The sequence below is a fragment of the Giraffa tippelskirchi genome, chromosome 3, assembly GCF_054371585.1.
Source record: "Giraffa tippelskirchi isolate mGirTip1 chromosome 3, T2T-mGirTip1v1.2.pri, whole genome shotgun sequence".
NCBI classification, from domain to species: Eukaryota; Metazoa; Chordata; class Mammalia; order Artiodactyla; family Giraffidae; genus Giraffa; species Giraffa tippelskirchi.
In genome coordinates, this window is record NC_137277.1 from 186,369,790 (window position 1) to 186,383,447 (window position 13,658).

At 48.5% G+C, this 13,658-nt stretch overlaps 1 protein-coding gene across 1 annotated transcript in view; it reads right to left on the reverse strand.

Annotated features, from left to right (window-relative positions):
- The window catches only part of EPHB2 (EPH receptor B2), a 219,125-nt gene that overhangs the window by 14,659 nt on the left and 190,808 nt on the right, over positions 1–13,658 (reverse strand). The window contains exons 7-9 of the mRNA XM_081574545.1: positions 11,742–11,904; positions 8,934–9,042; positions 7,843–7,910 (exon numbers count right to left, since the gene is read on the reverse strand). Of these exons, the coding sequence (XP_081430671.1) occupies positions 7,843–7,910; positions 8,934–9,042; positions 11,742–11,904 (340 nt within the window). The remainder of the gene's footprint in view (positions 1–7,842; positions 7,911–8,933; positions 9,043–11,741; positions 11,905–13,658) is intronic.

Below are 13,658 nucleotides of genomic sequence, written 5' to 3' on the forward strand. Positions count from 1 at the left end.
TCAAAGCTTCATCTGTATCTATAGTTGCTCTCTATCACTCTCCCCAGAGTGGGGAGGAGAAGGGGACGACAGAGGATGAGATGGTTGGATGGCATCACCGACTCAATGGACATGAGTTTGAGTAAGCTCTGGGAGTTGGTGATGGACAGGGAGGCCTGGTGTGCTGCAGTCCATGGGGTCGCAAAGAGTCGGACACAACTGAGTGACTGAACTGAACTGATCACGCTCCCATCACCCCCAAGTGGGACCGTCTAGTTGCAGGAAAACAAGCTCAGGGCTCCCACTCATTCTGCATTATGGTGAATTGTAGAATTATTTCATTACATATCACAATGTAATAATAACAGAGGGCTTCCCTGGTGACTCAGATGACAAAGAATCTGCCTGCAATTCTGGATACCTGAGTTTGATCCCTGGGTTGGGAAGATCCCCTGAAGGAGGGCATGGCAACCTGCTCCAGTATTCTTGCCTAGAGAATTCCATGGACAGGGTTGCAAAGAGTTGGACATGACCAAGTGACTAACACACGCTAATAATCATAATAGAAATAAAAATCATAATAGAAATCACAGTGAATGTGATGCACTTGAATCATCCCTCTACCCCTGCCACTGGTCTGTGGAAAAATTCTTTCATGAAACTGTCCCTGGGGACCTCTGGCTTAAAGGAGGTCCTTAAAGGCAAGTGCCTTGATCTGGCCTTCCAAACGCTCCCTAATGGCCTCCACTGACAGCTCCCTGCTACTCCACCTGCCAGCATAAGAAATTACCCAGAGGTCCTGGACACGCCTCACAGTTTCTGGCCTCGCTGCTTCTGTTCATGTTGTTCCCTCTACCTGGAGCACACTTTTCTTCCTTTGTGTCCAGGTCAAATGTCACCTCCTCTGTGAAGTCTGCCTGGATCCCTCCAGAGGGGACCAAGACCTTCTCAGGCTACCACTGCTCTGTCCCCACACCCACTCCCACTGCTGTCTGTATGACTTTTATACCTCGTACCGGGGCTCAAAGATTTGCAGGCCAACAGTCTCCCGCCACCCCTTTCTAGAACACTCTCCTGCCTGTGAGGGCTTGCTTTACCCTCTCTCCCCCAGGGGCACAGACTCCACGTCTGTCTTGTTCTTGCTAAATCCCAGGGCCTGGCACATAGACGGTGCTCAATAAATGCTCACTGGAAGAATACTAGCCTTACTCATTGACATGCCCTTGTTTTCCCTCTCCACCTGTTTGGGGTCACAAATAGCTTTGGGAATTTTATGAAAGCTATGAATTCTGCTTCCTGGCCAAGAATTCACACATGTTTGCATGTGCCCATGGCCAGCATATCATTTTGGAAAGTTTACAGGCCCTGGAAGCTCTAGGAGTTATGAACTCTCAAGTATGAGCCCTTGCTCTAAAATGTTTTCTCTAGAGTATATTTGAGGGTGGTATACAGTAGGTACTTAATACTTTTTGACTATATGGCTGTGAGTGCTGCCGTTCCTGCTTCAGTGACCCTCTGGTTTTGCCTCACCATTGATAACATGATTGACTCACAGTATAGCATGGTTTTACCACATATCAGACCCTGTTCTAGCCATTTAATAGGTATTGACCCAATTAATCTTTCCTGACAATCTTTCTAGGTAAATACTACTATTAGACTGAGCCCTATGAAATTGTCAATATTTGACTCCTCCTGATTTATAAAAATGGCCATTTCATTTTTCATTTGGTCCAACCTAACATTCCCCCCCCTTTTTTGATGAAGAAACTGGTATAAGAAAGGCTAAATGGGACTTCCCTGGTTGCCCAGTGGTTAAGAATCTGCCTGACAATGGAGGGGACACAGGTTTGATTCCTGGTCCAGGAAGGGCCCACCTGCTGTGGAGCAACTAAGCCCGTGAGCTGCAACTACTGGGCTCTGGGCTCGTGCTCCGAGACAAGAAAAGTCACTGCAATGAGAAGCCTGGGCGCCGCCACGAAGAGTAGCCCCTGCTCACCAAAAAGAGAAAGCCTGTGCACAGCAATGAAGACCCAGTGTAGCCATAAATGAATGAATGAATGAATATGGCGAAATAACTTGCCCAAGGGGACATGGACATAGCTAGTTAGTGGCAGAAGTGTTGTTTGAATCCAGGTTGTCTGCCTTGAAAGTCTACACTTACAACTGCCAAGCTACCAGTTTATTCTGGGAGCTTCCCCACCTGTGTCTTGGGATAAAATGCAAGCTCCTTGTGGCCAGAGCTTTGCACAAGGCCTGGCTCCCAGGAGGGACATTTTCTGAACTGCAGTTGGATGAGAACCTTGGCAGGCAAGAGTCTTCAGAAAATACTGGGTTACTGTTTGGATGATTTATGACTGCCAGGGTCAGCAACAGGGTCACGTGCCATCCTGAACCCCCGTGGGAAATTCAAGATGAGGGAAGGAGGAACCGGGCTTCCAGAGAACTGGATTTGAATTCAGGATCTGCCAGCAATAATGGTCACAAATAAGTTGCTATATGAGTTTGAATTCAGGATCAACCACTGTATTGATCTGGCTGTGTGCCCTTGGGCAAGTTACTTCACCTCTCTGCATCTCACTTTTTTCATCTGCAAAATGGAGATAATAAACAAATCTCCCATCTTGTAAGGGGTTGCAGAGGTTAAATGAGAATATTTTGAAAAGGTTTTTTTCAGTATTTGGCAACCAGAAAGCACTGAATAATTGTTAATTGTTATCATGAAGAGTTGGTTATTATTAAATATTATTATTACAAAGCACTTTAGCATCCATTAATTCATTTAACCCTCATAACTCTGTGAAAGAAGCATCATTCCTGCTACTTCCCACATAAGGATGCCAAGGCTCAGAGTGGCTCTTCCTGCACTTCTGGTGACTTCTCCAAGGTCACTCAGCTGGCCAGTAGCAAAGTAGGGTTGAGAAACCCAGTGCATCCCTCTGGCTCCACGTCCAGGCACCATAGACGTCAGCACTCGTTCAGCCTTTGCTGGACAACGGAAAACACGAGCCCATGAGGGTGACCTTGGGTCAGTCACACACACACCCAGGCCTCAGCTTCCTCCTCTGTCCCAGCCACACAGGGCTGCTGGTGGATATGTGATCACGGGGCTGGCAGTGTTTTGAGAAAAAAGCAAAACAAAACAAAATCCTGCTCAGATGCAGAGCGTAGGAGCATGAGCTCGAGAATGTGTTGATTTATGAACAACACGTTCTATTCTGGAGTCTATTTTTAAAATAAATCCCTGCTGTCACCTGTTTCCTTGTTACTGACTTGCCGCTCTAAATAGTGATGCTACTGAATGGCTCCAGGTGATGGAGCTTGTGAGCCTTCCTCAGAAGGGTGTAGGTAGTGCAGCGTGGCCAAGATTGTGTTTGTACCCCAGTGTTTGCCCTGCACAACTGTGGGACCTCTCTGGGCCCTGGTTTCCTCATATTCAAAGTGGGAAACTATCAGGATTAAATGAGGAAATACATGTTGAGCATTAAAGTAGCTCTTGGCCCATAGAACACAATATGTTTAGTTATATCTACCATCATGATTTTATTACTTGGGGAACAGGATGGGGCGATGGAATTTATGGCTTTATTTTTAACATACAGGTGGGTTTTTATTTCTGTGTAGTTAAATTTGTCCACTTTTGTCTTATGATCCTTTCATTGCTTTTGTGCTTAGAAAGTGCTTTTCCCTCCATGTATCAATTAAATAGTTACCTAAATTGTCTTCTGGAAATTTTAATGGTTTAATTATTTTTACATTGATGTCTAAAAATGATTTTTAAGCTCAAGAACTTTTACTTCAAACTAAGTCTTACCCAGAGGGGCCTCCCAGGTGGCACAGCGGTAAAGAACCTGCCTACCAGTGCAGGAGACGTAACAGACACAGGTTTGATCCCCGGGTCGGGAAGATCCCCTAGAGCAGGAAATGGCTACCCACTCCAATATTCTTCCCTGGAAAATTCCGTGGACAGAGGAGCCTGGTGGGCTACAGTTCACGGGGTTGCAAAGAGTTGGACACGACTGAGCAAAGCGTGTGTGCGCGTGCACACACACACACACACATACACACAGAGGCTTACTATCGAGAACTCCTTGACTATGCTCCTTACCGTATACCCCGTACCTAGTGCTGCAGCGAATCCAGTGGCTCTACTTTTAAAGTGTGTCAGAACCCACCACCTTCCCACCACTTCCCCCACTGCCACCCTGGTCCAGGCACCATCCTACCTTCCCTGGATTATCCCAACAGCCACCTCCCGGTTCCTGCTCCATCCCTGCCTGGCACCGCCCAGTCCATGTTCCAGAGGGCAGCCAGAGAAGTCCTGTGAAAACTGTAATTCCGAGCATGTCCGTCTTTTCCTCAGACCCTTCCAGAGGCTTCTAATTTCACTCAGAATAAAAACCAAGGCCCGGACTTCCCTGGTGGTCCAGTGGTTAAGAATCTGCCTGCCATTGCAGAGGACACAAGTTCAATCCCTGGTCCGGGAAGATTCTACAGGCCGCAGGGCCACTCAGCTTGTGCGCCACGACTGAGCCCAGGAGCCCACGCTCTGCAACAAGAGAGCAGTCTCCACTTGCTACAGCTAGAGAAGGCCCACAAGCAGCAGGAAGACCCAGTGCAGCCCAAACAAACAAAAACAAACAAAACCCGGCAAGGTCCTACGCTGGTTGACAAGAATCTGCATGTCGTGGCCACTCATACGTCCAGCTCCTGCCCCCTCACTCTGTTCCAGCCACACTGGCCTCCTGGCTGTTCCTGAACCTGCCAGGCATGTTCTGGCCTCAAGGTCTTTGCACACAAGGCTGCCGGCTGTTCCCTCTGTCTAAGATGCTCTTCCCTCAGGTTCTACACATCTCACTCCCCCAGCTCCTCTGCACCTTGGTTCAAAGGAAGCCCTCTTAGTGAGGCCAACTCCTTCCACCCTGTTTAAAAACACAGCTCTGGGACTTACCTGGTAGACCAGTGGTTAAGAATCCGCCTGCCATTGCAGGGGACACAGGTTCGATCCCTGGCCCAGGAAGATTCCACATGCCCCGGGGCAAGTAAGCCCGTGTGCCACAACTACTGAGCCCACGTGCTACAACTCCTGAAGCCCTCGAGACCTAGAGGCCACACACCACAGCTGGGGAGTAGCCCCCTCTTCTTGGCAACTAGAGAAAGCCCATGCTCAGCAACAAAACCCAGTGCAGCATTCCCAAATTAACATTAAAAACACAGCTCTAACCCCTTCTTGGAGAATACTAGTATTATTTTGCTGGGGTGTGAGATGAGTACAATTGTGCGGTAGTTTGAACATTCTTTGGCATTGCAAAATGAAGAAGCGAAGAAGAACTAAAGAGCCTCTTGATGAAAGTAAAAGAGGAGAGAAGAAAAGTTGGCTTAAAACTCAACATTCAGAAAACTAAGATCGTGGCATCTGGTCCCATCACTTCATGGCAAATGCATGGGGAAAAAATGGAAACGGTGAGACTTTACTTTTTTGGGCTCCAAAATCACTGCAGATGGTGACTGTAGCCATGAAATTAAAAGACGCTTACTCCTTGGAAGAAAAGCTATGACCAACAGATAGCATATTAAAAAGCAGAGACATTACTTTGCCAACAAAGGTCTGTCTAGTCAAAGCTATGGTTTTTCCAATAGTCATGTATGGATGTGAGAGTTGGACTGTGAAGAAAGCTGAGCACTGAAGAATTGATGCTTTTGAACTGTGGTGTTGGAGAGACTATTGAGAGTCCCTTGGATTGTAAGGAGATCCAACCAGTCCATCCTAAAGGAAATCAGTCTTGAATATTCATTGGAAGGACCGATGCTGAAGCTGAAACTCCAATACTTTGGCCGCCTGATGCGAAAAACTGACTCATTGGAAAAGACCCTGATGCTGGGAAAGACTGGAGGCAGAAGGATAAGGGGACGACAGAGGATGAGATGGTTGGATGGCATCACCGACTTGATGGACATGAGTTTGAGCAAGCTCCAGGAGTTGGTGATGGACAGGGAGGCCTGGTATGCTGCAGTCCATGGGTCGCAAAGAGTCAGACACGACTGAGCGACTGAACTGAACTGAACCCCTGCAGCTCTGAATCACCCTTTTTCTACCTTACTTTTTTCCCACAGCACTTTCATCTTCTGATATACCATACACTTTGCTCACTTATTGCATGTATTTTTAAAACATTTCCTAGAACTTTTTATTATAGTCTTTTAAAAAATAGTGATAAAGTATGCATAATATAAACCGTACAATTTTAACCATTTCAAAACATGCAGTACAGTAGTATTAAGTACAGTCTATACTGATGTACAACCAATCTCCAGAATTCTTTTAATCTTGCAGAAAATATAAACCCTATTTTTTAAAGTTTATCAATATTTTGCATTTATTTTAAAAATACCTGTCACTTTTATTTTTATTGAAGTATAGTTGATTTACCATGTTGTGCCAATCTCTGCTGTACAGCAAAGTGACTTAGTTATACACATATATACATTCTTTTTTAATTTTCTTTTCCACTATGGTGTATCACAGGATGTTGAGTATAGTTCCCTGCCCGATCCATGAGGATCTTGTTGTTTATCCATTCTAAATGTAATAGTTTTACTGTCCCTCCCACTAGAATATAAGTTCCACCAGAGCAGGAATATGGGGTTTGTTTACTTGCGTGTCCCCAGCACCTGGTGGCTCAGAGGTTAAAGCGTCTGCCTCCAATGCGGGAGACCTGGGTTCGATCCCTGGGTTGGGAAGATCCCCTGGAGAAGGAAATGGCAAACCACTCCAGTATTCTTGCCTGGAGAATCCCATGGACGGAGGAGCCTGGTAGGCTACAGTCCACGGGGTCGCAAAGAGTCGGACACGACTGAGCGACTTCCCTTTTCCTTTCCTTTACTTGCGTGTCCCCAGCACCTAGAGCAGAGCCTGGGCCACAACAAATATGTGACAACTGCAGGGATGCACGGATGACCCCCTCACTTGGGGACCATCTGAGAAGCCCTAGGGTACCCCACTGAGTACAGTTTGAGAGCCTACAGGGGACCCACTTGGAATTCCCATTTGCCAAGTGAGCCAAAGTGAGGACCCACATCTCCCCTCCTCCACACAGATTGTTGGTTCTGCCAAGATCAGATGGAGAGGAATCTATACTCTGCTCCTCTCTCTGCTTGGCGCCCCAGGGAGGAGACATCTGCTCTGGGTGTGTCTGGCACATGTGCCCCCATCCCTGGCCAAAGGTGGCATGGGACAGTGAAGGAAACGGGGGCACGGTGGGGGGGCGGGAAGGGGCAGCCAAGGAATCACTGGGCGGCAGAAGAATGGGCCTCCCGGCTCCCTTCTCTCCCCTCCGTGGTCAGAGCCTGGGGTGCTCATTGTCTCACTCAGATCATGTATTAGGTTGGCCCAAAATTTCGTTTTCCACACCATCTTATGGAAAAACCCGAACGAACATTTTGGCATACCCGATATTTATTCTGCCAATCTGTCCAGCGCCTGCTGTGTGCTGGGCAACCAGCTAACACCGGGGAGTCGGTGGTGACTGTCAGACACGATTTCAGGTCCCCAAGTGCCCTCACTATAATGGTGGAGGGACGGGGAGACGACCATCACCATGCAGCCGGGTAGGGGGCGCTGTGCATCCAGCGTAGGGTGGGGAGCAAGGAAGGCTTCGCAGAGGGGTTTGTATATGATGAAGCCTGAGGGAGTGAGCTAGCCAGGGCAAGAGAGGGGAGAGTGCTCCAGGCAGAAGGAACAGCTTGACATTCAGTCTGACTGCAGCAAGGGAGGAGGCAGACAGAGAAAGGAGGCTGGAGAGGTTGCTGGGGAGCTGACAAGTGAAGGATCCCGGGGTGCTGGCCCCGCTGGGGTATACATACTGTGGCCGCTGGTGTAGTGTTGCAGCTTATCTGTGTACTCCGAGTCAGCACGTTCAAACCCCCGTCTTCTGGAACAAGAGCAAAGGGCTGGAGCCACCTGGAGGTGCCCGGGGAGGTGGGAGCCACAGCAGGTGATAGGGAGAGGGTGGGAAGGCCCTGGAAACCACCTCCTTGCCAGAGAATTCCCTGCCGGCCCCTTGCCTAACAGCCTCACCCTCCGTGGTTCCCCCTGCCCCCAGCCCTTCTCACCTCTTCAACTTCAAGTCCAGGCTCACTGTTTCCCCTGTCCCCTCTCCAGCCAAGCCCCTTTCAAAGAGCAAAGTCATCTCTGGCCATGGCCCCTGGTCCCAGAAACCCAGAGGCTCCTGTCCATTTGACCTTAAGACCTCGTATGTTCTAAAGTGGGAAGGTCTTGGGACTTCCCTGGTGGTCCAGTGGTTAGAACTCTGCCCTTCCACCTGCAGGGGGCACAGGTTCGATCCCTGGTTGGGGAAATAAGACCCTGCAGGCTGTGCAGTGTGGCCAAAAATAAATAAAGTAGAAAGCTCTAAGGAAGAAGGGACAGTCTTTGCATCAAGCCCAGCAGAAGTCCAGGAACCAGTCCCACTGCTTGCCTTTGCACTTGCTGTGCCAGTCACTTGGATGCCCTTTTCCCCAGCTCGCCCTGTCTATGTCTCCTCTCTTTCCAGCCACCTCAGCCAGCTGAGCTCCTTAGTCTGCTTCCGGCCCTGTTCACGAAGGGGCTTTTGCTAGAGCAGAAAGCGGGGCGATCTGTGCCCCCCTCACTGTCCCGTGGCTCCCTGCATCGCGCAGTCTTTCCCGCCCACTGTTCCGAGCTGTCCCTGCATGCTGAAGTGTTAGCGTCTTGGTGGGCCACTCTGTGGAGTGCGGACTTGTCCAGGGCAACACCTGACCAAAGGGATGGGCTGCCATCTGTGGCTGTTTAGGCGGTGGGAGGCCACTTAGGGGTCTCCAGGCCTTCCTGAGCCCCTCCTGTCCCCTCTGGTCACAGACCCTGTTCAGGGATGACAGAATGGATGGGCAGCCCTCTCGGAACCCAGGCCTGGACCAGGCAGGGGGACACCACCCACCTGTTACACACAATGGCGATGACGACCACGGCGATGAGGAAGACCAGGCCGGCCGCTGAGGAGCCAATGATGAGTGGCAGCTTCTCCTGGATGCTTGTCTGGTACTCGGCTGGAGAGGAAGCATAGCGCACTGGTCTCAGCCTGGCTCGGGGGTCATAACCCCCTGCATCCCCACTGCCCCGGGTCTCCTGGGATCCCTAGACTCTCTGCCACTCCGGATGAGCATCAGGTGGAGAACTGGCTGTTACTCCCTCACAAGTAACCTTGGACAAATCCATGAACTGTTCTGGCACTCAACTTCTCATCTATAAAATGGGCATAATAATGCCTACATCTCAATGTAGATATGAAAATCAATAAGGAGATACAACCAGTCCATCCTAAAGGAAATCAGTTCTGAATATTCATCGGAAGGACTGATGTTGAAGCTGAAACTCCAATACTTTGGCCACCTGATGTGAAGAGCTGACTCATTGGAAAAGACTCTGATGCTGGGAAAGATTGAGGACAGGAGGAGAAGGGGACGACAGAGGATGAGATGGTTGGATGGCATCACTGACTCGATGGACATGAGTTTGAGTAAACTCCGGGAGTTGGTGATGGACAGGGAGGCCTGGCGTGCTGCAGTCCATGGGGTCGCAAAGAGTCAGACATGACTGAGCAACTGAACTGAACTGAATAATTATAAGCTGACACGTATACGGAGGCACGTCAAAACACAGACTCTCAAGCCAAACTCCTTGGGTTTCAGTCCCAGTGGTGCCATTTACTATCTGTGTGATCTCTGGTAAAATGACTTATCTCTGTGGCTCAGTTTCCTCATTTGTAAAGTAGGAAGGATAATAGTTCCCTCATAGGATTTTTGTGTAAAACACTTAGAGTGGGACTTCCCTGGTGGTCCAGTGGTTAAGAATGTGCCTGCCAATGCAGGGGACATGGGTTTGATCCCTGGTGTGGGAAGATCCCACATGCCACGGGGCAACTAAGCCCGTGCGCCACCACTACTGAGGCTGCACACTCTAGAGGTTGTGCTCCGCAACTAGAGAAGCCACTGCAGTGAGAAGCCTGAACACAGCAATAAAGAGCAGCCACCAGCTCGCTGCAACTAGAGAAATCCCGAATGCACCAACAAAGACCCAGCCCAAAATAAATACATTAAAATAAAAAGAATAAAAAGCCCACTTAGAGTAACTTGTAGCACATGGTAAGTACTCAGCAAATATTAACTATTATTGTTTTTAAGTGTTTTAAGAGCCTATCATGGGTAGGAATGTACCTTGTGTGATTCTCAGAACAGTTCTATGATGTACCTGTAATTATCCCATTTATCAGATCAGAAAACTGAGGCTTAGGAAAATCGTGACTTGCCTAAGTTTACACAGTTAGACAGTGGCCAGTGCCAACATTTGAACCCAGGTCTGCTTAACCCAAGGCCATGGGCTTAAGTGAGATAATGTGTAAAATGCACTCAGCATTGGCCCTGGCTCTTGGAAACCCCTCAGTGCATTCTCAATGGCATCAAAATCTTCATTATTTAACATTTTATTTTTATTACTTCTCATTGCTTCCAGGCCCAGGCAGGAGCATGTTGAAGTCAGGGACTAGGTCATTTCTGGGTCCTTAGCACAAGCACATATTTGTTGAATTAATAAAGATCTTGGGACGTCCCCCAGTCCCCAGGTCAGTGACCCTCAACCAACATACAAGAGGACCTAGAGAGGTGGAAAACTCTGGCCATGAGGAAGGGGGATTTTACAGAGGAGCTGAGTACTAGAAGTGATGGTGGAGCTATAAGGGAGGATCTTTGTGATAAGACAAGAATTCAGGAAATGTTTAACTCAGCATAGGCTGAGGCCTATGTCCAGTGGTTGAAGCAGATGCTAAGAAGGGATGCTGCAGTCTGGTCATAAATATTCTGCTCTGGAGTTTGGCTGGTTGGGGAAAAGACCCCCAGACTCACAGCAATGACAACTGTGACCTTAACTCTATTTGGTGAGCATTAACCATGTGAGACCTAATGCCAACCCTGTGCTGGGGCCTGTACATTTACCCCCTTCTTGACACTAGTTTTGTGATGATGATGATAATGAGTTAGTTGTTATCATCCTCATTTATAAATGGGAAAACTGGGGCTCAGAGAGGTAAGATGAGTTACTCAGGACCACACAGCTAGAGCTCAATCAGCACTGTAATTTCCATCTGTCAGGCATTAGAGCCTGCATTCTTTAACTGTGCGGCTTCTCAAAGATTACTAGAGCAGGAAGGATGCTTAGAGACCATGTGGTCCCAGACTCGGAGACACAAAGCACATGGACTGCAACTTCCCATTCTCTTGCCCAGGGAAGACATTACTAATCCATCCCAGCACTTCTCCCTGGTGATTTCAGATGTCGCTTCAGAATTCTTCTCAATCCGACTACATGTCATTGGAGTGATGTATGGATACGATACGTTTGCTCCCTCAGATGGAATGTAATACTTTGATTTTTATAGATGAGAAGAAACTGGGCCAGGGAATGGGAGTGGCTTGCTTGCAAGTTGGGGCTGGGCTCCCAAGGATCCTGGGAAAGGACATGATGGTAACGGAGGAGTCCATATCCTTTCTGGGTCACAGAAACAATGCCTGCATGTGTGGCTGTGCAGTCTGTACAATGCACAAAAGTTCTCACCCAGGATGGAGAGAGAATTGACATCTAGAAGGGGGGAAGGAGCCTTTTCTAATTTGCACAAAGGCACTTTATAGAAGCAGTGGTCCTTGTTCTGCTTGTAGAGTCAATGCCCTCCTCCTGCGCTCTGGCCCCTGCTTACCTTCGGTCATGGTCTGGAAATACATCTTGCCACTGTAGCGCCCGTAGCCTGCCACGGTGCGTGCCCGCACCTGGAAGACATAGATGGCGCCGGCTTTGAGGCCCTGCACAGTGACTGTGTTGGTGGGGCTTTTTATGGCTGTGGCGTTGTACTCACTCAGCTCCTGCCGAGGAACAGAGAAAACAGTTAGTGAGGCTGTGCCCAGGGTCCACCACCTCCTCCTGCCACCTGGGGCAGGTCTGGCACTGGACAAATTCTGTGGTTCCAAATTCTTCACTCCTCCCCTATAACAGAATGACATACGCACATCTTCAGCATATGATTTGCAACCCTTCCCACAAAAGAAGGCAGAACGCATTTCTTTGCCTCCCAGATGGTGAGTTTGTTCCTGTGACTTGGTTTGGCTGCTGGACTATGCTAGAGGACGTAATGCAAGTAGGGGCTTTACAGGCACTTGTTGGTTTGACTCGGTCTCCTGTGCTTCTGCCATCTGTCGTGGTGAGGCTTAACTTGGGTAACTGCTGGTTCCAGAAAGGGAAACATGTGAAGAAGACCTTGACCTAACTCCTAGGCTGAAACAGCACCACCTCAGTCGACCCAAAGACAAAAACCTACGAGCAGGAAAAACAGCCACTTCTTGTAAGCCACGGGGTTGTTGGAACTGTTTCTTCTGCAGCATCATCTCAATAATAGCTGACTAATACACACAGACTGAGTGGCCACTGTGTGCAGATCTTGAAGACTAGGCTGTGAGATCTTAGAGACAGCAGGGAGAGGGTCCACCTTATTCGCTTCTGCATCCCCCTCTTTGTCCAATGCCTCAGTGGATTAAGTGGAAGGACCCCCATTCAGCCTCAGCAGATTTGAGTGAGGCAAGAATTAAGACCCAGAAAGGGGAAATAATGCTCAAGGTCACATATCAGTTGGTGGCCGCCTTAGGAGTCAAAACCAGGTTCCTGCATGGAACCACCTCACATACCCATGCCTTTGGATACCCAGGACCTGATGATGTTTCCTCCTTTGAGAGATGCAGAATGCCAATTCTGGTCTGAGCACCGCCCAGGGTGACCTGAGGAGTCTGGGACTAGACAAAGATCCAGGTGGCGCACTGGGAATGGAGAAGTGCTTGAGTTGAGGCACATGTTTACCAGCCTAGATGGTGCTTGTTCAGGTATCTGTCAGCTACCCGGAAAACCCTCCCCACATACCCGCTTTGCACTAGACACTGAGTTGGGCACTAGGGACCCCCAGTAGGAAAAGCACAAGCTCCGGCTTCCTTGGGGACTTCAGTTTAGTAAATAAAATGGTGCGGAGGTCTTAACACTTGGAGGATCATGAACCTCTTCGAGAAACTGATGAAAAGCTATGAACCTTTATGTAGAAAAATGTGCGCCTGAGTGTACGTGTTAGTCATGTATATGTCTGGATACACAGAGCCCTTGAAAACTCTCATGAAACAAATTCAGTGTGAGCAATGTTATTGTAGATAATAATTGCAACTACTATCCTATTATGTAATTATACAACTACACTGTAATTACAGTGTTATTATAGTATAGAGGTTAAAATAGCAAACTGGAGAGCCAGACTTTCTGGGTTCAGATTCTGACTCTATGACTTTTGTGATCTTGGGCAAGGTCCTTAACTTCTCTCTGCCTCCTTTACTTCGTCTGTATTATGGAGATGATAATAATAATAGACCTCAAGGGATTGTTTAGAGAAAGAAATGAATTGATACGTATGAAAGGCTTACACGGGTAGGGTAAGCACAGTGAGCCCAAGGACATGTGACCTGGCCTGGGTCGGGGACAGAAGCCATGGAAAGCGTCTTGACGAGTCGGGGGAACTGAAATGCAATCTTAATAAATACAAGTGACCCAGGCAAAGAAGGAGGAGGGAGGTTCTGGAAAGGAGCAG